We start from the raw sequence: 25,309 nt of genomic DNA, 5'->3' as shown, positions 1-25,309 counted from the left end.
CCATTTTATATTTATGAAGTTGATTTTTTTGGCCCCACATTCTGACTTTATTTTTATTGCTATTTAGGTTTGGTCTATCACTGTAATTGGCTCTATTCACCTGTTGAATTCATTTTTGGATATTAAATCTAATATCTAATATGGCAACTGTTCAGTCAAGCTTTGTTTTACCTAACATATAAACAAATTACCTTTGTCCAGGTCACTGACAAAAATGTTGAACATTACAGAGTCAAAAGAAACCAAGAGCTTTCTAGGTTGAAATCAACCCATTAATGTGCTTATTTGAGTCCAATCATTCAACCATTTATAAATCTAAGCTGAATTGTGGATTTCATCTATCCTTTCAGCTCTCCATCTGGTCTATAATGATAGCATGAGAGACTGTTAAATACTTTAGAATGTGTATACAGCCTTTCTTTAGCATTCCCTTAATTTAACAATCTCATAAGTTTCCTAGACAACCCCTTTCTTTTCCCATCTATTGCCAAAAAGGTTTCCTCATTTGTAGATTACTAAATCCTTTTTTGCAGTCATAGCTCAGAGAGTAAATTCAAAAATAGGAAGATTCATTTACATTTTAGATGAAAAGCCGATTCATACTAGCTCGGACATTTTAGTATGAAAACTTGATGGTATTGATAAAGGGGAGGAAGGAGAGAGACATACAGCTGTGGCCAAGATAAGGAAGATAGCCCTATTCCCAGTCCCAGTCAGGGTAGAATTCCAGTGAAAGAGAAACATTATCAATTACTGTATTCCACTTCTCACCACAGAGACTTGGTCTGTCTACATTGCAGTTATGAGTACTTCCCAAGACACCCTAGCCCTCCAGAGCAAGAGTTCCAAAGCACAGCACATATTCTTTTATTGTCACACACTAGGCAAATCAACAAAGCTACCTTTGAAATATGTATTAAACTGTCACATTCCCTTCTCATGACATGCCAAATTTTCCAATTAAATTATTTTAAATGTCAGCCAACTAATACCTACTTTTCATATTATTAGTGTTCCCCTGTTCTAAATTTTCCTATTGTATTCAATGGACCACCATCCTTCTAGTCATCCAGGTTCACCAAACCTTTACTATTTACTCACGTTCACCTGAGCCTCCCCATATCAAACTAGTTGCCACATCTTAAAACTTAACATGTCTGCTTTACTGACTCCTCTCAAATTATAAATCTTCCAAACTAGTTGAAACACTCATCTCATCTCACTTCAACAACTACAATAGTTGCCTAAGTGATCTGCTTTTTGCCTCTCCCTTCCACAATCCATTCCCCAGTTTGATATTCTTAAAAGCACAGGTTTAACCATTTGAATTTCACGATGAGTCTCAGTGGTTCTCTCTTTCATATTACTTCCCCACATTGACTCAATATTCCTATGAAATTGACCTATTAACTATGCCGCATCTCTAATATTCTACCTCCCACCTCCAGGCCCTGGCATGGGCTGCCCACCCCTGTCCAAAGTCTAGAATGCTCTCTCTCCTCACCTCTTAGAAGAATTATTTCTTTCATGGTTCAGTTCAAATGACACCTCTTATATAAGGCCTTTCTTGACTGTCCCAACTGTCAATATTACCTCCTCCCCAAAATTACTCAATTTATTTTGTATCTACATGCATTTACTTAGTGGTCTTCATGCTTCCTCCCAGAATAATGAAACTCTTTAAGAGTGGAGAAGTTTTTGGTTTTTTGTCTTTAATGCCTAAGCTCTTAGCAATGTCTGGCATATAGTAGGCATATGGCAATTATCTGTTGAATTGAATTCTAGCATAATTAGTACAAACTACAATACACTGTTGGTACTGGTGTTCAGCTAACATATAAATGTGCTTAGGTCTTCAATTGGATTCAGTAGTCATTATATATATATATATATATATATATATATATATATATATAATAATGAATTGTCCCAGGCACAAAAAGTTCCTATTCTCATGGCACTTAAGGTTTTAGAGATAAATATGACAGAGACAATAAATGTTTATAATATATGACAACCAAGAATCTTGCATTTATTGATCTCTGAAGACTGCATATATACTTTTATACTGCCTGTAGCACAGAATAGGCACTTCATAAATATTTACTGATTACTTATGTGGAACCCTCTAGGCAAGCTCCATCTCATTTCTATCTGAATTTGCAACCACCACACTGCTTACACATAAGAAATTGATGATACTTGCTGAATTGAAGAAGTAAACACAATATCCAAATGAGAGAAAACTAGATTTCACAAAGCATTCCACAAAGACTCATTCTTCCAGAAAGGCATAAGGACTGGGTAGCTATGGGAGTTCATGATCTGGGAATCAGCTGGGAGGATTAGGGGGACACTAAACTCAGAAAACATGGTCCAGGGGTATCATTCCTTTTTTAAAGTATTTGAACAGTCTACACTTGTTCTAGTCCCAGAGCACAGAACAAGGGACAATTAGAGAAGGAGAAAGTCAGAAAGAAGCTCAGTGACCAGAGGTCAGCCCATGTAGGAAGTAATCTCCACCATAATAAATCTAGGGTGATAAACAAGGGTAGGAAAATTCAAACAATAAGGGTTAGAAAGAGCTGCTTTCAGGGAAAATAACTTCTCACTATTCAAGACAAGCAAACAATGGTTGAGTATGGATGGGTCTGAATGACTTCCAAAGTCCCTTCTAGTTTGAAATCCTTTGATTCTGTTATTTAAAATTCTAAACCTTTTAATCCTCTATTTATCTTTACCATGTTATTTAGATTTGTAAATCTTCTTTAAGGAAAGACATTTTTTGATACAAGACATATGTAAATGATGGTTTTTAAATTCTCATCTCCCAATGGAAGCCAGTTTTATAAATTACTTTCCCCCCCCCAAAACATTTAATATTTTAGTTTGTGTGTTTTTGAACTTTGGTAAAAAGCTTTCTCTATTTTTATTTGCATTCTTAAAAAAAGAATCAACAGGCCTTTTTAAAATCAATAAGAACCTGAAATCTAATGTTGTTTCATTTTATATATTATTTATATATAGCCATCTGGTTAATTTCAACATGCTCCCTTAATGAAAATTCAGTTTTACTTTGTAGATTATATTGATATGTAACTACAAAATGAATTTTTCCTCATTGATTCTCATGTTCCTTAAAAAGTCTTGCTTATATTTTGTCTTTGTGTCAGTAAACAGAAAACCTATTCAAAACACAGATAGCTGCTTCTTCTTACAAATGAGTTTATCAAAAGAATCTCATTCAATATACAACACAAAATTTTACTTCACTTGTTTAACAGCTAGAAATTTAAAGCAAACACTGAAATAAAGTAGCATATCAAGATTCAAAAATTGTCAGCACTTAAGTCATTTATATACAATTCTTTCAACTAAATGTTAAAAATTTCTCACATCCCCCAACAACTAGCCTGGTGACTGGCACATCATATGCACATCAAAAATATTTCTTAGACTGAATGAAACACTAATAAAATAAGAAACACTAATCCCAAAAAGTTTTTTGCCTATTCTGAAGATGATTCTTTTGTCTAGTTTAAAAACTATTCTAAATTCACTAAATATTAAAAGGGACATTAAGTTCAAATAAAGTGTTCTTGGAAGATTAGTCTATTTGTACAATAAAACAGAATCAGCATGTTATACACTTACAGAACTCCCAAGAACAAAATATATTCTATGTGATTCACTACTTGACAGCCATCACACCCTTAGAAAAAAGAAATCAGAGGGTTATATTATATTCTGACAATACATCAAAATTAGATTTTTTTTTAAATGTATAAATAAACCACTTCACCTTCTACTAATAGTCTCACTAATGCAAATCAGATTTCCAGGAAAGAACAGATTCCCTCTAGAAATTTATAATTATTTCCCCTTTCACCCAATCTAATTTCTCTTTTTCTTTGATAATTAGATGAAGAACAGAACCTCAAATGAACTGCCTAATACAATTCACAAGAATCCTTGTTATAAAGAATCAACACTATCAACTGCTCTACAACATTTTATATAAAACAAAGTAATTCAAAAAGTGTCATATATACATATATATATATATATACACATATATATATAGTATGTATGGATGTATATATGTGTGTGCATTGCTTTGTTCAACATAATTGAATAAATAATACTCACAGTCAGCAGCAGTAAAATTGGGCAATGAATCATAGCTTTTTTCACTGTTCATTATGTCCTTTTAAAAAGAAAATAATATATTCTATAAAGATTTTTAAGGTAACTTAGGTGGGCAAATAATGTTTTTATTTGGCTATGGTACCAAAGAACTGGAACAATTGTGTTATAAGAATAAGAGCATAGATTAGTAATCTATAGCATACACGACACTTATTCCCAACTTAAGCTATTAAGAAATGATATTTTCTCCCCTTTAACAAGTCCCAAACAGTTATATTTTCCCTACTCTGTGGAGATAATAGATTAAATAACCTAAAAAAATTAAACTCAAGAACCCAGTTCCTTCAATTCTCATCCACCCAAATCCATAGTTTTTCCATAAGAGAAAATTAAATAGTGAACCCTCCAATAAAAAGACCAGTGGCAGAAGAGCAGAGAATAGAATTTCTTAACCAAGAACTGAGTCACTGCTCTTTTAAGTGTAAGTCAAAAATGGGCTGATATCAACATTATAAAGTCAGTCAATCTACAAAATATTTCCCCATTAAATAGTTATGTGGATAAATGTGGAAATTAAGACCCATTACTTATATAGTGCCTATAAACCAAAAGAGATAATAGTTTAGTGAATATCCTGTAATGGTAAAAAATAGAATTGGGCTGGTTTGGGATAATTGATCCCAAGTGTCTCTTATTATTATTATTAAAACAATTATTAAGACAAAGAATGATTTCAAGTCAAGAACCCAAAAACATTTTTTCTTTATTCTTTCATTGACTTACTGAAACCTTGGGCATACCATTATTATTTATACCACATGCATAATCAGTAATCAGATAATTATTTTATTACGTTTCATTAACCTTAACATTTAAAAATTACTAAAAACTTTAAATACTAAGAAATCAATTTTAAAAATTCATAATTAAGAGGCCAAAAAAAAACCCCTTACAACTGTGTTTAACTGATTAACAAATAATTACAATAGCACAGTAAGCATTAAGTATGCATGTACATACATGAGTAAAGACTGGCATCAGTTACAATTCTGTCTTGACTTGTAGTTAACAAGAAGCCTTTCCTCTATAAGAGTTTATCCATATTAATTTTAACTACAATACTGAAACTCACCTCCATTATCCCAGTATAATACGAAAATGGTGTTATCCTCAAGCCCTTTACCATAATATCTGATAAATGGTAGGGGTACAACATGAGATGTTCTCGACTATATTTTAACAATTCCTCATAGTACTTGCGTTCATCCTTCTTGACATGTTTAACTGGTTAAAAGAAGCAAAACAAATCCATGATCCTCCATTACTGATACTAATTATTATTTAAATTATACAACAATAATAGAAAATAAAATTCAAACACAGAGAATGAAACACAAAACTAGAAAAATTGAGATGAATCAAATGAGAAAACAAAATCTGAGAAAGATGGAGAAATGTTTTCCATTTTCATCTAAGGAAACTAAAGAAATATTCATGATAATATAATTCTTCAGAAAAAAGTGACTAAAATAACAGTTTTTCTGTAACAGAAGTCACTGGACTTTAAAATAACACCTTATTAGATGTCGCTTATAAGTCTAATTTGATAAGACTCTAAAAAAGCTAAATAAGGAAAGGCTGCATTAAATGTTGAATAATATTAACTAATGTCATTTGTTTTCTTTCAAAGGCTGCTACATTTAAACAAGCAAAAAAATTGAAAGATAGCTAAACTAAATGCTAACACAGTAACATCAGGTAAATAAAGCAAGCTAACTCTAAAAATACCAAGCCTGAAACACACACATTAAAAATTTAGGAAAGAGAAAAGAGCAAGCAATGAAATAAAATGATAAATTTATTATTTAGGATTTAAAATTAAATACAAGAAATTTAATTAAAAGATTCTACAAACACTGTAGAATAATATATCTAAACTTGTTTCTGGTTATAAAAGTACGAGTGATTAAAGTTGTAACAGTTACTAGTGTAATAACTGTCATCTGGAAAGTAAAAAAATAAAGTTTATGCAACTCCAACCTACAAAAAAAAAAATTTAACTGAGAATGTCATAATCTATTTAAAAAAGTGTACTGCCGTATAATTTTCAGTGAAATCATAAAGAAAATATAGTAGCTATTAATGTGCTACAAAGTGAATTACTTTTTATTTATTGATAATTGATAAGTTCATTATGGGATAATGCAAATATCCATAAGTGTCTATTCATTTCTGTGCTGCAAAGTTTTTAGTGAGGTTTTAAGTTTGTTGTTGCTTTTTTTAAAATCTGGATCACTGATTTCACTGGTTTATTAAATCCTAGGAAGGAAACTCCCTCTACCAATGCAAATCAGCATAGCAACTACAAGAAAGTGGCATAGTGGATAGAGCATAGGCCTTGGGTGCCTGGGGCACAGAAAATTAACCTGGGGTTACAGAAAGTGCACAGTCATATAGTCAGTCATTGTATGAGATAATTCTGAACCTAAGATTTCCCAATCCTTAGGCTGGCTCTCTTATCAACTACCTCATGCTACCAGTAACAAAGTACACACTGAAACTTTATAGAAAATTTGTTAAAATTAAAAATCAATATTAGTATTATATATCTGAACAATAAAATATCTACTTACCTAAGTTATTTCTGTATCGTAATTGATTTCTGATACTATAGAGCACAACTTGCTTTTCATATTCTCTCTGTGAATTTCCAAGACCCTAGAAAATAAAGATGCAAATTTAAAATATTTTCACTAATATGACAGAAAAATGAAAATAATATATGTTGGAATGTGGAAAAACTGGGACACTAAAGCACTGCGGGTGGAGTTGAAAAATGATCCAACCATTCTGGAGAATGATTTGGAACTATAACCACAGGGCAATCAAACGGTGTAAACCTATGATCCAGCAATATCATTATTAGATCTATATCCCATAGAGAATAGGGAAATGGACATACAGGTGCAAAATATTTATAGATCTCTTTCAATGGTGGCAAAATACTGGCAATTGAGGAGATAGCCGTCAATTGGGGAATGACTGAACAAGCAGATTTTAGAAAAACCTGAAAGGTCTTGTACAAACCAATGGAAATGAAATGAACAGAACCAAGAAAACAATGTATATAGTATCAGCATCACTGTGTGATGATCAACTATAAAATGACTCAGCTCTTAGCAGCAGCACAATGATCTAATTCAAGTGCAAAGGACTCACAAAAGAAAATGCTATCCATATTCAAAAGAAAAACACAAACTGATGACTCTGAAAGTAGATCAAAGCATTTTTTAATTACTTTATTCTTATGGGTTTTCCCCCCTTTGATCTGTTTCTTCTTCCACAACTGAGACTAATATGGAAATGACTGGTTCTTGTCCTTCATTATCAAAGAAGACCAAAGTGACATCACTATGTTAGAGGCAAGTTACAGTGTGTCAGACTATGGCTGATCAGAACAATATGAACTGAGAATGTTCTACCACAAGTTGGGCACTAGTCTATGTAAACACCTGAGCTAGAACTGTTTTACATGATAACACATACAAACTAAATCAAACTGCCTACTATTTTCAAAAGAGGGGAGGAAAGGGAAGGAAGAAATCAAAATATTGTAAAAATGAATGCTAGGCAGGAACCAAAAGGGTGGCAAGGAGGCAGGAATTCCCAGAAGCTCTTCCCCCCAAAAAAACTCCAAATGTTGTAAAATTATGACTCTAACCAAATTCTAGAGGGGCAAAAGTCACAGAAAGACTGAGGGAAACAATTTTCCAGCCCAAGACAACTTGGTAGATCCGCGGGAAAGGTCTGTTCTACCAGGACCATAACCAGGGTTGGAAACAGTCCCCAGCACTGCACCAGAGCAAGCCAACTCCAGCATTCCAGAAACAGCACACAGGGTACCTGGATCCCTGAGTCTGTGGCATTGGGGGCAGTTTACAAACCTCTTGGCCCAGGGTTGTCAGGGTTGGCTTGGAGGGTTGGTGGAAGAACTCTGCTGCACTAGAGCGAGCTGGGAACCCAGGCCAGCACCAATCTCAGGGCAGCCTCATGATGGGAACTTGTAGAGTCACCCAGCAGCTGCTTAAGGGGATAGGGAGGAACTATGGAGCAAAGGTCTATCTGCTATCCCTGGGACAGGACTCTGCTGCTTTGTCCATACTCAAATCCAACTTGCAGTCTGGGTCCCATACTATCACAGAGGAGCAGGGACCCTCCCCATAGCTCCAGGAAGAGGGAAGGGCTTATGGTCATCAACAGACCAGAGCACAAGCCAGGAGAGCAATCAGAGCCTATCAGAAGACGTTGAAGGAATTAAGGTCCCAGGAAGGGGAAAAGGAGGGAGGGTACCAAATTGCTTTGGTCCCATGGAGGATTAAAATATATACTCAGAAGATAAGTCAAAGCTTCTGTAACCAAAGTCTCCCAAGAAAAATAGGAGTTGGTCTCAGGCTATGGAAGAGCTCAAAAGAGACTTTGAAAAGCAAGTAAGGGAGGTAGAGGAAAAACTGGAAAGAGAAACAAGAGCAATGCAGGAAAATCATGAAAACCGAGTCAGCAATTTGGTCAAGGAGAGAGCAAAAAAACACCAAAGAAAATAACATGTTAAAACCCTGTTTGGGTCAAATGGAAAAAAGCAGTCCAAAAGGTCAATGAGGAGAATGCCTTTAAAAGCAGAAACTGACCAGTTGTAAAAGAAGATAAGAAAGCTCTCTGAAGAAAATAACCCCTTCAAATATAGAATGGAGCTAAAGGAAGCAGATGACTTTGTGAGAAATTAAGAAACAAAGCAAATCCAAAAGAATGAAAAACTAGAAGAAAATATGAAAAATCTCATTGGAAAAACAACTGACCTGGGAAACAGATCTTGGAGAGATAATTTAAAAATTATTGGGCTACCTGAAAGTCATTTCCAGGAAAATCCTAGACTTCATTTTTCAAGAAATAATCCAGCAAAATTTCACTGAGATCCTAGAAGCAGAGGATAAAAATGGAAATTGAGGAAATCTACCAAGCACCTCCTGAAAGAGATCCACCCCCCCCAAAAAAAACCTCACAAACTCCCAAGTCAAAGAGAATACTACAAGAAGTCAGAAAGGAATAATTCAATTACCGTGTCACTAGTCAGGATTACACAGAATTTGGCAGTGTCTATATTAAGAGTTCGTAGGGTTTGGAATATGATATTCTGGAACGCAAAAGACCTTGGATTATAATTCAGAATCAACTACCCAGCAAAACTGAACAACTTCTTTCAGGGGAAAAAGAACTTTCAATGAAGGGGTAATTATGAGAGATTTAATGCTGGACTTCTAGCCAAGATGGTAGAGAGAAGACAGGCACAGTTAGGAAGTCTCCTGATCTCTTCCCCATCTATCACATGAAACAAACCTCTTAAAAGAAATCCAACCCACAAAACCCAGAAAGAAAAGCCAGGAGAAAGAACATCTACCTCAGGATTTGTCTCCCGCAGCAGCTTTGGCCAAGTACCGGCGGGTGAGTCTGGGCTCAGAGGGAGGATCAGCCCCAATCAGCTAGATTAACAGCTGAATTGGAACCGGGAGTCTGAGGGCCCAAGAGCCGGACCTGCTGGATCAGGGGTGGGGCTGGATGAAAGGGGCTTGGGTCCGTGGGGAAGCAGAGGCGCTGGTGTGGATGCTGTCCCCCTGGAGCTTGGGGACGGGGCTGTGGGGAGAGGTCTGGTGCAGGAGAGCTGAGGACACCATCCCTGGGCTCCTCGGGTCTGAGAAACTCTTGAGTCCACCCCTCCATTGCACTGAGGCCTCCTCCAAAACAAACAATTGCAAACTACTTCTGCCTCAGGCCCAGGTGTGTGAGCAAAAGAACCAGCCCAGCTGAGGAATGACCTCAGGCCAAGGTAAAGCCCACCATTGATTGAAGGCAAAAGAATTCAATAGCTCTAATTCCTCCCCTCAAGCAAAGAGAGAAGGCCTCTCAACCAAGGTCACAGACACTCCAGAGAAAGCAACCAGCACCTCCTACCGGTCAGCCAGAGAAACTGCACTCAGTAAAGCCTTTAGCGATCCCAAGCCCAGGTGAACCAGCCCCCCCCCCCCCAACTCAAGGTCTTAGCATAATGAAGAAGGGTCAGCAGAAAGGTGGATCCATAGAAAAATTCCTGGAAGGGAAAGACCCCAACTCAGAGAGACCTGGAATCTCTGAGGAGAATACAATCTGGTCTCCAGCACAGAAAGACTTCCTTGAAGAAATAAGGAAGGAGCTTAAAAATTTGGGAGAGACGATTAATACCTTGCAACAAGAAAACAAAACCTTAGAAAGTACAATTGGACAAACACAAAAGGAGAATAAATCTCTCAGATCATCAACTGGACAATTACAAAATGAGAATAATTCTCTCAGATCCTCAAATGAGCAAATGCAAAAAGAAATTAATTCTCTCAAAACCTCAATTGGTCAAATGGAAAGCTCTTTCAAAAGTATAATTGACCAATTGGAAAAGGAGTTGCAAAAGGTTAATGAAGAAAACTCCTCCCCCCAAAAAAGAATGGAGTCTACAGAAACTAATGACTCCATGAGACAGCAAGAGTCAGTTAAACAAAATCAAAAATAGAAAAAAATAGAAGCAAATGTAAAATACCTCATCAACAAAACCACTGACCTCGAGAATAGATCGAGGAGGGGCAACCTGAAAATTATAGGACTTCCTGAAAACATTGAAGAGAAAAAAAGCCTGGACTTAATATTACAGGACCTAGTGATGGAAAACTGCCCTGATATCATAGAATTGGAAGGCAAAGTAGTTATTGAAAGAGTACATCGATTCCCACCAGAAAAAGATCCTAAAATGAAAACACCAAGGAATGTTGTGGCCAAACTCCAGAACTATCAGATAAAAGAGAAAATCCTGCAAGCAGCCAAAAAGAAACAATTTAAATATCAAGGAGCCACAGTAAAGATCACGCAGGACCTGACTGCATCAACTTTAAGGGATTAAAGGGCCTGGAACGAGATATTTCGAAGAGCACGGGAGCTTGGAATGCAGCCAAGAATCTACTTTCCTGCAAAGCTGAGCCTTCTCTTCCAGGGAAAAAGATGGACATTTAATGAAATGGAAGAATTCCAAAAATTTCTGATGAAAAGACCAGAGCTAAACAGAAAATTTGGACATCAAACAGGAGGTTCAAGAGACACATGAAAAGGTAAAAAGGGGGGGGGGGGGGCAGTAAAAGAAAAAAAATGCAATCCAGTAAGTTGAAACTGGCTATCCCATGATGGGGGGAAAAAAAAGATTGTCATAAATCTTGAGAAATGTAACTCTAACAGAGAGACAATATACCTAGCCAGAAATGATGGACATTCATGACCTATCCATGGGACTGCTATCTAATGGGAGGTAACTGGCTTTAACCCCACTTGGGAGAAAGACTCTAATAACTCTCAAGAATTTTGACTCTATTCAATAGAATATACTGAACTAGAAGGGACAGACACTCAGAATTTTCTATGACTTAGATCGAATGATCTAAAAAAATACACTACCTCCCTAAAAAGGGGGACAGGAAAGAGATGGGAGGAGTGAGGGGATTGAATGGGGTAAATCTCATTACATTAAGAGGTACAAAAAACCTATGATAATAGTGGGGAAGAAGGGAGTAGAGGAGAAACACCTGAATCTTCTCCTCATCAGACCTGGCTTAAAGTCAACCTAAACATACTCAGTTAACTTATAAAACATCTAACCTTTCAAGTATTAAAAGGGGAAAAGTGGAGAGGGGGACAGAGAAAGGGAAGGGGAGTGGGGGAAATAAAGGGAAATAACAAAAGGACGGGAAGGGAAAAGGGAAAAAGGGAAAGGGGAAAGAAAGGGGAAGGTGTGATATAGGAAGGCAAACACACTGAAGGGGTTAGTATTCAGAAACAAAATACTGGGGAATATGGATAAAAGTGGGGGGAAGGGGGGAAAATATAAACAGAGGGAAGATAGCACAGAGGGCAATAAAGAATTAGTAATCATAACCTTAAATGTGAATGGGATGAACTCTCCCTTAAAACATAAGCAAATAGCAGAGTAGATTAAAAACCAGAATCCTACAATATGCTGCTTACAAGAAACTCATTTGAAGCAGAGATACATATAGAGTAAAGGTAAAAGGATGAAGCAAAATATATTTTGCTTCAGCTGAAGTAAAAAAAGCAGGGGTAGCAATCCTTATCTCAGACAAAGCAGTAGCAAAAATAGATACCATTAAAAGAGATAAGGAAGGAAACTTTATTCTCCTAAAAGGTACCATAGACAATAAAGTTATTTCAATATTGAATATATATGTACCCAGTGGGACAGCACCCAAATTCTTAGAGGAGAAGCTGAAAGAACTACAGGAAGACATAGACAGCAAAACTCTACTAGTGGGAAACTTCAAACTCCCGCTATCAGATCTAGATAAATCGAATCATAAAACAAACAAGAAAGAAATTAGGGAGGTAAATAGATTGTTAGAAAAATTAGATATGGTAGACTTATGGAGGAAACTGAATGGGGATAGAAAGGAATGTACCTTTTTCTCTGCAGTACATGGAACTTATGCAAAAACTGACCATGTACTAGGACATAAAAACCTAATATCAACTGAAGAAAGGCAGAAATGATGAATACATCTTTCTCAGATCACAATGCAATAAAAAGTCATATGCAATACTGGGCCAAAGAGATATAGACCTAGAACAAATTGCAAACTGAATAACCTCATTTTAAAAAATGAGTGGACCAAAAAGCAAATTATAGAAAGAATTAACCATTTTATCCTAGATAATGATAATAATGAAACAACATACCAAAACCTATGGGATTCATTCAAAGCAACTCTGAGGGGATATATTATATCTCTAAATGCTTATGTGAATAAATTGGAGAAAGAGGAAATCAATGAACTAAACATGCAACTAAAAAAATTAGAGAAAGAACAAATCAAAAATCCCCAAATACCAAATTAGAAATTCTAAAAATTAAAGGAGAAATTAATAAAACTGAAAGCAAAAAAACTATTGAATTAATAAATAAAACCAAAAGTTGGTATTATGAAAAAACCAATAAAATTGATAAACCTCTGGTCAATTTGATAAAAAAAAAAAAAAAGAAAACCAAATTGCTAGTATTATAAATGAAAAAGGTGAACTCACCACCAATGAGGAGGAAATTAAAGTAATAATTCAAAATTATTTTGCCCAACTCTATGCCAATAAATTTTATAATCTAAGTGAAATGGATGAATATTTACAAAAATATAAGTTGCCCAGGTTAAATGAAGAGATTAAATACCTAAACAACCCTATCTCAGAAAAAGAAATTCAACAAGCCATTATTGAACTCCCTAAAAAAAAAAATCTCCAGGGCCTGATTGATTGACAAGTGAATTCTACCAAACATTTAAGGAATAATTGATTCCAATCCTATATAAACTCTTTGAAAAAATAGGGAAAGATGGAACTCTGCCTAACTCTTTCTATGAAACCAATATGGTACTGTTACCTAAACCAGGAAGAGTTAAAACAGAGAAAGAAAATTATAGACCTATTTCCCTGATGAATATAGATGTAAAAATCCTAAATAAAATCTTAGCAAAACAAGATTTAATCTTGCTGAAATGCATATATTCCTGCATGAGAAGAAGATACTGATAACTCATACGAATCTTCTCATCTATAAGAGCAGTTAAGGAGGAGAATATATAGACAAGGTACAGGAGGGAGCTGAAAATAATGGTATACTATAGTATAAAGATGGAGTCAATGGGTGAAAAAAGGAACGTACTGTGAGAAAGGGAAAGGAGAGGTAGAATGGACTAAGATATTTCACATAAGAGACAAGAAAAAGGTCTTGCAAAGGAATGGAAGAGGGGGAAGGTGGGGGGGGAATGCATGAGCCTTCATTCTCATCAGAAATGGGTCAGAGAGGAAATAACATACATACTCAATGGTGTATAGAAATCTATCCTACCCTAGAGGGAAAAAAAAGGAGAGGAAAAGGAATGGAAGAAGGGAGACAGGAGGAGGGGGAGGGGACCTGTAGGTGAGAGAAGAGAGCTCATGGGAGAGGATAGTCAACACAGTTCTGAGGAGAGAGAGGGTGAGAGAGAGAGAGAGAGAGAGAGAGAGAGAGAATAGAATAAATGGGAGTAGAGTAATAGAATGTAAGGAATTACAGTTAACAATGGCAACTGTGGGAAAAATATTGAAGCAACTTCTCTGATGGACTTGCGATAAAAAAAAAATCGAACCCATCCCAAGGAAAGAGCCAATGGTATCCAAATACAGCCTGAAATATTTTTTTTCTCTCATTTCATTTCTCTGAAGATTTCTCTATGTTTCACAACAAGACTATTGTGTATAAATGTATAAATAAATCATTAAAAACGAATGCTAAGAATTTTCTTGATATGTAATCAGAGAAAATACAAAATATTATTAGAAGGCTTAAAAATAAAAGTTGCTTTCCTACTCATTTGACTTAATATGAAAAGGGTCTTTATTTAGATTAAACAAAATATATACTGATAATTTTTCATTCTTTTTTCAGTTCATAAAGTTAATCATGGCTACACACCAAAAAGTATCCACAAATTTGCTGTGGACCAAGAACACGTAATAAATATTCTTGAGGAAAAGGGGGGGGCAGCATATTGTCAAAAAAACAAATATTAGTTCCCAAGTTTAGGTTCATATAGCTCAAGTTCCAAACTCTATACTCTTAATTCACACATTCTCATGGTCAATCTTACTCTTCAATTTGACTGAAGCATCAACTATTCTGCACTCCTTAAAATTTCTTCAATACTCTTGCATCTTCACTCAAGTTCCTTCTTTCCTTCTGTCCAGTATCTCCTCTTGCCAAAGCAAATCTGTCCCCTTGATTCTATTTTCTCCACTCTTTTCTCTCTCCTCTTTTCCTTTATCTCCATCTGTCCCTCTTGTCCTCCCCTTCCTCTCTTTTTCTCTCTCTTCCTCCTCTCCCCCATTCCACACACTTTGCTAATCTTATTGAAAGAGTTGGATATCCTAACTGTTCCCATTATCTCATTAATATACTGAATGGTACAATAATCATTTTAATTGATAAGATTATATGGGATAATCCAAATGTACATATATATGTATATTAATTTTGAGTGGATTATTGTTTTTTATCTCATCTTCCTATAATATTTTGAGTGGGTTATTGGTTTGGTTTTTTTTAATCTAATCTTACTACAATCTGGCTTCCATTCCTATTTTTTTTAGTTGTTTACAAGAAAGTGGGGTTAAGTGACTTGCCTAAGGTCACAAAGCTAAGCAATTATTATGTGTCTGAGACCAGATTTGAACTCAGGTCCTCCAGCCTCCAGGGCTGGTGCTCTATCCACTGCACCACCTAGCTGCCCCCATTCCTACTATTCTACTAAAAGTGACCTTTTAAAAAAAAGTCACCCACCAATCAGAAATAATCCGCCGAATACTTTCTGAGCACTTAACCTCCTTGACTTCTGACACTACTGACTACTCTTCCTTCTGCTAAACAAGAAATTTTACCTTAGTTTCACAGATATTATATTTTCTTAATTTTCAGTAGTCAAACTTCTACTAAGCACCTACTATGTATGTCACTGAAATGACCACTGATGATACAAAGAAAGGCAAAAAAACACAGTCTCTGTTCTCATGGAGTTCACAGTCTAATAAGAAGGTAACATGCAAACAAACATAAACTAACAAGATACAGACAATGCAAACTAATGATAAGCAATAGTGGGGGCATTAGAATTAAAGGGGATCAGGAAAGGCTTCCTGTAGAATGTGGGATTTTCAATAGGCCTGGAAGGAAGCCAGGAAGTCAGAAAGCAGAGATGAGGCCAGGGTTAATAAATTACACAGTACGGAAAAAATATAAGGTATAAAAGGACAGGAGGTTGTGAAAAAAAGGATTTTTTGAATGCTAAACAGAGGACTTTATATTTGACTCTGGAAGCAATAGGGAACTAATGACATTAACTGAATGGGGGGAGAGGGTAGGACTGACAAGAACAAATTTATGCTTTAGGAAATCGCTTTGACATGTGAGTAGAAAAGAGAGCAAGAGGGGAGAGATTAGCGGCAGGAAGAAACTAGTGCAAGGGTAGTGTAAGGGTCCAGTTGCGAGGTAATGAAGGCCTGCTAACTATTTCTTCAGTAATGCCTTCCTCAGTTTTACATTGTCATTTAAGCTCTTCTTTCCTGATTCTGTATCCCTTGGCTTCAAATGTCACCTCTTTGTAGAGGTGACCTCAGATATCTATCTCTGAGCTCTAAACTTCATTCCTATTCCCTGGGAAACGTCTCCAAAAGATGTCAATCTATTGATACCTAAAAGTTAACATACTCAAAATGTGATTCACTCTTTCCTGACTATATATATGTTATTCCTGAATATATATGTTAATTGCTTTTCCAGGCTCCACTTAAAATTCTCTGCTTTTGCTAACCTGTCACAGAAGGCTCCTCTCCCCAGTACTTCTCACACCAAAAGTACCCTTGATTGGCTGGTTTCTCCCAGAACTTCCATTTTGAGGAAAGCATCCAGATCAGCCATGTCTTCATAACTCTCCAGGTTCTGAAATTTCTCTTATCATGTCTTTCCCCATTTGAATATAAGCTCCTTGAGGGCAAGAACTAGCTTTCAGCTGGTATTTGTACTCCTTGGCACAAAGTAAACAATTAATAAATGCTTACTGACTTCATTGCTAGTAATATGTCTCAGTCTTTTATAAACTATATGTGGAATCTTGTTCCACTGCATCATACATTTTCTTTAAAAAAAAAACCCATAAACATAATAGAATCTTTAATTCTTTTAACACAATGTCAAACTATGTAATAAAGATATAATTTGCTTTTTTAGATAGAGGGGGAAAAACAAAAATCTATCTTTTCTTATATTTTCAATAAGGACTCTCCAGGTATAATATAGCAAGCATAATGGTTGTTTGTTGTATTGCCTTTGTTTAATAAAAACACTCTTCTGGAATTTTCCCTTATCTGAAATACCTTGAAAAATCAATCTCTGAGTACCTTTAGAGTTGTATTTGTTCCTGAACTGATACATATGTACACATTTTTCTTGGACTATTTTCTTCCCAAAATATTCATTTGCCTTGTTTTTTTCTCAACTACACTGCCTATTCCATTTCTAACCCTCTATACATTTTTAGATAAGCTCTTCTCCCCAACTGTCCAATTCCAAACACTCAAGTACTTCTTAGTTCTTCTGTTTTGTTCTATAGAAGCAACATCTTTTTTTAAAAAATGGTAAAATTTTAATTTTACCCCCCATCATTTGTTTCATTGCTTAGAGACATATTTACTTTTAGTTAGACACATTCGCTATTCATTTGCAAGTGAATTGTTGGTGAATGAGTTATGGAAACAGCAAGAAGTCTCTCTGTATTTTTTTTTCCTGGAGACACTGGCTAGATACCATTCGAAAACATTCAGATGAACTATTCTTTTTTGGAACCCACTGGGGAGATAAACAAACAACACTGAAATAAGGATTAAAGAAGATCAATATAAATTTATATTGCCTTCTCTTTCTTATGGTAAGGAGAATTATGATTAGGTGGAAGTCAGGGGAAGAAACCTACAAAAGGCTGTTTTAGAAATCCACCTCATTTTTTTCCCTTTGGGTTTGTATCTTTTTTTTTCACAACAAATTATATCATATAGCTTACTGACTCAGGGAGAGGAGAGGTGAGGGAGGGAAAGAGAAAATTTCAAACTCAAAATTTTTTAAATGAATGTTAAAAATTGCCTTTACCTGTAACTGGAGGAAAAAAAAATATTAAAAAAAAAGAACTTCACCTTTGTACTCACAACAATATCCTGTAAAGACAGAAATTTAAACTAATTTTCTGAAGAACTATGAGACACTAATAACTTGTCTTTTTCTGTCTTTTGACACCAAACTAGTTCTCATTTATGACTGCTGTCATATGAAGTAACAAAATTTCCAGACTATCCTTCTCAGCTTCTCCCTGACAAACCATTTAACTTCTCAGAAACCGTATCCATGACAAATTCACTAATGGATGAATGCTACTAAACAAAACTATCTGTCATGCTCCTTTATTTATATTTTTAATTATAAAACTCAACTCCACATGATGCCACCTCTCCCAAATGGTCTCCTCTCACTAATTTTTCCATGAGTTCTTAGACTCACAAACTTGAAACTAACTGGTTTTGGCCATTGTTTTTCCTCTCCTTCACTCCCCATTACATCATACTTTATTACACCCCCCCCCCCCAGTCTAGATATTAACTCTTGATCTTGTTCTTTATACCATTATCCAAATTCATGCCTTCAACTTCAACACTTCATAACCAAATTACTTTAAGTCTCCTGCTTGGTTTCAATTTTTCCTAGGCTTCCTGCTTTCAATCTTTCATCCTATATAACTGTTATATTAAATCTTTCTTAAAAATTACTTTGAACATCAATTTCATCTTGAGAAAGATACAACCTCTCTGTGCTACTGTTTCTTATTTGCAAAAATAAAAAGAGGAAGAAAATATGTATTATCTCTTAGATGCTGTTCCATCTCTAAAATATATGATTCCCATCACTCAGACTAGAAACCTTGATATACTATTTTATTTCCTCTTCTTCATTCTCACATCTAATCAGTTGCAAATTCTGAACAATTCCCAGGCATTTTCATTGGCTCTCCTCCAATTACCTGGAATATTCTCCCTCCTTATCTCTGCATCCTAGCTGCCTCCAAATTCCAGCAAAAATCTCACCTTCTTTGGCAAATCTTACTCCTCTCCTTTAATTCTAGTACCTTTCCTTGATTCATTGTTTCTAGCTCATCCTGTCTCTATTTTGTCTGTACATACTTGTTTACATTGTGTATCTCCCATCTTTTGTCTTTCTTTGTATCCCTAGGGTTTAGCATAGTGCTTGTCACAAAATTAGGTGCTTAATAAATGATTCCTGACTGCCCAACAGCCTACTCCCATCTACCCAACATTCTGCCAAAGTAGTTTTCCTATCATGCAGAATTAATTATATTCCAGAAAAGTAGAATGTAAAACTGCACAAGTAGGGAAAATGCAGTATCCTAATGTAGATGAAGTGCCCAAATTAAATAATTCCAAAGCAATCTAATACTCTTTATTTGTCAATATTTCTGTCAATACTTCAACAACTTGATGATGCTCTGGCCACAGTATACAGGTCTTATCTGGCATCTAGACTGTTTATATTGATAATGTATTTTCTAAATCAGGGTATCTACTTTTGGATTCTTACATGACATTATTTACCTCTTTGTCCAAAGAATGTAAAATCTGCCTTTTTAGTCTTTTGTTGAAGAGAAACAAAGACATAGTAGAAGTACTTAATTTTTCCTCCCTTTCATGACTAAACTTATTGAGAAAGCCATCTATAATCAGTCCCTCTACTTCCTTTTTTTTGCACTCTCTTCTGAATTCTCCAGTCTGGTTTCCAACTTTTCTAATCACTCAACTGAAACTGTCTCCAAAGTTACCAATGATTTCAATTGCCAAATCCAATCTTTCTCTCAGCCATCATCCTGCTTGACTTCTCTAGCCTTTGACTGTATCAATTAGCCTCTTCTCCTTGATACTTTCTATTCACTGGGTCTTTGTGACACTGTTATTTCTTGTTTTTTGTTTGTTTTTTTAACCTGACTGTTCCTTCTTAATCTCAGTACTCACTAGTTAATGCCTGCTATTGATGGATGCCCCTAAGTCTCTGTTCTCTTTTTTATTCTCTCAATACTATTTTGCTTGGTGATCTCAGCAACTCCCAAGAATTAAGTTATTCTCTATATGCAGATAATTCTTAGGTCTCTTCATTTAGTCCTAAACTCTCTGGGGACATTTGCAATTGGATGTCTCATAAACATCTTAAACATGCTATATCCAAAACTGAACTCATTATTTCTCCCAAAAAACTACTTCCTTTTTTACTGATGTTCCCATTTCTATTGAGTGATATCCTAAACATCTATGTTCAAATTCTAGGTGTCATTCTCCACTTCTCATTTTACTACTCCTATCCAGTCAGTGCCAAGTCTGTCATTTCTGCCTTCAGAATATCTCTCATATACACAGGCCTTCACCATATAATAGCCTGCTGGTTGATTTCCTGGCTTCAAGTCTCTCCCCACTACAATCTATCTTTCACTTGTCAAAGAGATCTTATTAAAGTTTCAATCAGATCATGTTAACTTTCAACTCAATAAATTCCAGTAGCTCCCTAACACCTCCAGAACCAAATATAAAACCCTCTGGTTTTTAAAGCCCTTTATAATCTGGTCCCTTTCTTCCTTTCCTGTTTTTTTTTTTACACCTTACACACCTCCTGCATGCTATTCAATTCAGTGAAAATGGCTTCCTTCACATTTCTTGAATATAACACCCTATATCCCAAATATATTTTCACTGGCTGATCCTCATGCCTAAAATTCTCTCCCTCTTCATCTCTCTATCTCATGACTTCCTTCAAGTTTCAGGTAAAATCCATCTTCTACAAGCCACCCCTCCTTAATTTTAGTGACTTCCTTCAAAAATTATCCCCAATTTATCCTGAACATAGTCTGACTGCACTTAAGTTTCCGTGTTGTCTACTCCATTAGCTTATATGCTCCTTGGAAGAAAAGACTAATTTTTGTCTTTCTTTATATTCCCCAGGGCTTGATCCATAATAGACACTTAGTCATTACTTATTGATTTGACCTGTGGAAAATATATGATATAAACTTAAACACAAAACTTCAGTTTGAGACAATTAAACTTTACTTACTAGAGTTACTTCTTTGAAGGGTGCAAAGAAGAGTATGATTCCATTCTCTATCTACATGGAGTTTACAATGTAGTTAAGAAGATGAGAAGGATAAATAATTATTACATAATGGATGAGATACTTCCAGAATCCAAGAAGAATAAAATAAAATATGTTTATTTTAACATGAGCCGGAAGCTGTTACTAAATGTACCCTTAGTATATTTTCAAAACAAAAGTTTAGTTTTCATGAAAATAGAGAACTACTAACACTGACTAGCCAATACCAATCAATAAATATTTGCTATACACTCAAAAGTTTTCATTGTGACTATAGCCTGTTTTCTTATTGCTTTGTAAGGGATCACCAGCACACTGTAGGATGAATCCAAATGCTCAAAGCTAAAAACATATTTGAACATTTCAGTAGGTTTAATTCTTTGAGCTAAATCTGTGTACCTTTCCAAACGTCAAGGAACTTGGCCGTATCTGTTACTGTCAAAGTCAATCTTCATATGGAATGAGAGAAGATGGGATTGACAGCTTTGAGCCATCTCTCATTTTGATTACATCATGTACTGCTAAGTGGAATTTTAGAAAGAGGAAACTGGGGCCATCACATTCTTTATTTCCATATTTTAGAGTAGTCCAATTTCTTTTACCAGTAAACCAGGAGGCAAAGAAAGCCCTGACCATACTTATATTGTATTTTAGCATATTCCACCTCTCTGCATTAGCTATGTTGATTTTAAAATTTTTTTCTTCAACAAAACATGTTTTAAGGAACAATCATCAATATTCAACACACAAAACCAAGGATAGAGGCAGATATTGTAAAGATTTAAAGAAAACCAATCAGTGATTCTGTGATAAGACTCTTACTCTTATAAGAGATAACTTATTCTTCTTCCATAAAAATTAAATTCCTATGGAAATAATTCCATAATTTATTCCTACTATTAATGCTTATGTAATATAAATATAAAGAGACAGCGATAAAGTGAAAACTATTAATGCTTTTTATCCACCTTTCCAAATAGCCTAGTCTCAGAAACTCTGAAGTAGAAAATACAAACTATTTCACCTCTTATCTAGGAAACTAGCAAAAATGTCAAAAGATAGAATAGTCAGTAAATGAGCTATAGAAAAAGAGACACACTAATCTATTGTTGTTAGAAATGTGAATTGGTCCAACCAATTTAAAATTATGCTTAGAATATGATGAAAATGTCCATACCATTCAACTCAGTCACCCCACTAACATGCACACACCACAAGAAAAAAGGTCAGTGATTTTTTAAAAAAATAAAAATTTGACACCAAAATATTTGTAATGGTGCTTTCTATAGCAGCAAAGAATCAAAGAGTAAATGACCCATAAAGTGGACAATAGTTAAACAAGCTGTGATGAATAAATTCAATAGAATAATACTATACTGGAAGAAATGACATCAAGCAGCAGACTTAAAATGATATATGCAATGATATGTAGAAAAAAAAAACAACAAAATAATTCACAACTGAAATTATAATGGCCAAGCTTTAGCTCCCTTCCTTCCTGCTAAAGATCATATAGATCAAAATGGTTTTAGGAGCAAAGAGCATGACAGTAGAGGACCACAAAGAGAGAAATAGTTTGGAACACGGCATCTGTCACACTTGGATGTATTCTTTATCTAACACAACTGTCTTTTTCCCCTTTTTTATAAAATATAGGGCTCTTGAAACAGGAGATGGGATATATTAGAAAATGTAAGTACCACAAAAACAAAAGATAGCAACAAAAAATTTAAGGGAAATAGAAAACATAATTTTAATAATAAAAGGAAGACAGATATTGTTTATATTATAAATAATGTTTAATAAAACAATAAAAAATCTGGTCCCTTTCTGCATGCTACTCTGATGGTTATTAAGGGACTGAAGGACCCTGATCAAGCTAAAAAATATAGAAAGTTCAAAATTATATTAACAATTAGTTAAATGTGTTTGAGGAGGGGTAGTGATAGTGGTTTTAAAAAAGAAAAAAGAAATGAGTATCAATGAAACATTTTTAAACTAGAAGGAAATTTAGAATGGGGAATAATCAGGGCATCATATATAAAAATATACATATCTATGCACATATGTATATGTGCATATATACATATATACAAAAAGTAACAGATTAACAGTTTCATGTAAAATTTTTTTCTAGACTTTTTTATATGCAAATGTTTGTTTATGGAAGATTTTCTTTTTTCTTTTTTTTTTTTTTAGGTTTTTGCAAGGCAAATGGGGTTAAGTGGCTTGCCCAAGGCCACACAGCTAGGTAATTATTAAGTGTCTGAGGTCACATTTGAACCCAGGTACTCCTGACTCTAGGGCCGGTGCTTTATCCACTGTGCCATCTAGCCGCCCCATATGGAAGATTTTCTAAAGAGACTCTCTCCCAACCCTTAAAAAATATAAAGATCCTGGGCTTGGGATAAGGAAGTTCCAGAAGAAAAGTGAAGGTAAAGAAATGTCATTTTAGTAGAGAAGCAATACTGGTAAGCAGCATTAAGAAAGGAGCTAAGCAGACAAAGACTTAAAGGAAATGATTTGAGGTGTTTAAATTGTGAGGATCAAATAAGAGTTTTAAAACAACACTTCAGAATCATAACTCTAAGGTTGAAAGGGCTTTCTGAGGATGTCTACTCCAAAACACCATATTTTACCTACAAGGAAACTGAGGACCAATGAGGTTAAATAACTTGCCCAAGGTAACACAAGTGGCAGGTAGTCAGAGGTGAGATCTAAACCACTGAAACAAAAGCTAGTCTTCTTTCCACCATAACACGGTGTCTCTGCTTAAAAATAAAAATCAATAATGTAACTCACTGATATAGATCTAATGTTAAAAAACCTGAAAAACAGATTAAAGTTAATCTACCTACAAATACAGCCAAAATTACCCCCAATTTCATGATGTGTTTTGGATGAAATTTTAAATGAAACAGCCGTGTAATGATGATCTCTTCCCCTCCTTCAACTTTATATAGTTTTTCAAGTCTTTCCATAATGGCATATTAAAATGGGTTTTAAAACTAATTTTAACAGTTTCATAATAGGTGAATTGGTGTTTTCCTTATGTAATGAAACTCGTCAAAGTATCATAATAATGTGTGGGGGAAAAAAATCATCATTAGTCCCTTTCCCGGCAGCTCTCCTGTATTGGTAAAATCTTAAAGATACTAATATGAAGTTCCAAAATTTCCTCTAAGAAATTTGTGCAGGGAGGATTTTGCAACCACTGTCTACAAGTGGCTAAACTTAGATCTGGCTTAATCTTACCAATGCCTTTAAAGGATTCCTTACAAAAAAAGCAATGCGATATCGCCTTTTTATTCCAATCTAAATTAGGCATTCCCTCTTGTCACTATTATTCATATTCAGAAAAACATGTATTCAACATTCATCTTCCCTTCATCGCAAGGAAGAAAATAACTGGTGGTTCTCCCGGTAGTTGGTGTGGAGGAAACATCACTAGTTATGGAATCACAAGACCTGGATTCAAGTGACTTCTGATTCTATGTGTGAATCCTCGGGCTCTCTTGCTCTCGGTTTTCTGCAAGATGAAGGTTAGGGACTGGAATGACGCTAAGGTCTAAGTGTGTGCCTCCGGCTCTGTCCACACACACGCAGGCACTTCTCTAAGCAGATGCCCCTACACGCACCCCACAGCACCACTGGCACCTAGGAGGCGCGAGGCCCAAGGGGCACAGGCAGCGGACCGCAAGGGAGCCCGCGCTTCTCCGTCCCCACGCGCGTGCATCGTCCTCCACCGCACTGTCACACGGGCCGCGTCCGTCCGACGACCCTTCCCGGGTGGGGGGCGGCGGGAGCGCCAGCTCTCCCCCGTGCCCGCCCCGGGAGCAGGTGTGCCCGGCGCCCCGCCCCGGCTCCCCCCGCCCCCCGCGCCGCATCACCTGTCGGACGTTGGCCGGCAGCTTGCTCCAGGGGTAGTTGTGGCGGATGTGGAACTCCACGTCGATGTTCATGGCGCGGGGCGCCGGGGCCCGCAGGGGCGGCGCCCCCTCCTCCTCACGGCCCCGCCGGGGTCGCCCGCGGGAGGCTCGGCGGCTCACGGCGCCGCAGGGCGCGGCCGCCCCATGCCTCGGGGGCCGGGGCCCTAGGCCGGCCCGGGAGCGGACAGCGAGCCGAGGGGGGCGGAGGGGCGCGTACGCCGCGACGGCTCCAAGTTTCTTCCTAGTTTCGATCTTCCGGAAACGGTCTCGGATTCGCGTCACTTCCGCGGGGGGGGCGCCTTCCTCTTCCCAGACGCCCTTCCCTTACCTACGGGGCGCGCGATTGGCTGGAGCCTCCGGAGTGGGAGGGGCC

At 36.2% G+C, this 25,309-nt stretch overlaps 1 protein-coding gene across 2 annotated transcripts in view; it reads right to left on the bottom strand.

Annotated features, from left to right (window-relative positions):
• Nucleotides 1-25,041, bottom strand: part of FAM91A1 (family with sequence similarity 91 member A1) — a 58,837-nt gene extending 33,796 nt beyond the window's left edge. The window contains exons 1-4 of one of the 2 annotated variants that reach the window (XM_074201619.1): nucleotides 24,898-25,041; nucleotides 6,783-6,867; nucleotides 5,282-5,433; nucleotides 4,150-4,207 (exon numbers count right to left, since the gene is read on the bottom strand). In XM_074201619.1, the coding sequence (XP_074057720.1) occupies nucleotides 4,150-4,207; nucleotides 5,282-5,433; nucleotides 6,783-6,867; nucleotides 24,898-24,969 (367 nt within the window). In that variant the 5' untranslated portion in view covers nucleotides 24,970-25,041. Of the gene's footprint in view, nucleotides 1-3,654; nucleotides 4,119-4,149; nucleotides 4,208-5,281; nucleotides 5,434-6,782; nucleotides 6,868-24,897 lie in introns of those variants that run through there. The other variant, XM_074201620.1, reaches the window with a different exon arrangement.
• Nucleotides 25,042-25,309: the final 268 nt, after the last annotated feature.

The sequence above is a fragment of the Macrotis lagotis genome, chromosome X, assembly GCF_037893015.1.
Source record: "Macrotis lagotis isolate mMagLag1 chromosome X, bilby.v1.9.chrom.fasta, whole genome shotgun sequence".
In the NCBI taxonomy this organism is placed as follows: Eukaryota; Metazoa; Chordata; class Mammalia; order Peramelemorphia; family Peramelidae; genus Macrotis; species Macrotis lagotis.
Note: the sequence above shows the minus strand (reverse complement) of the source record. Positions and strands in the feature narration are given on the sequence as shown.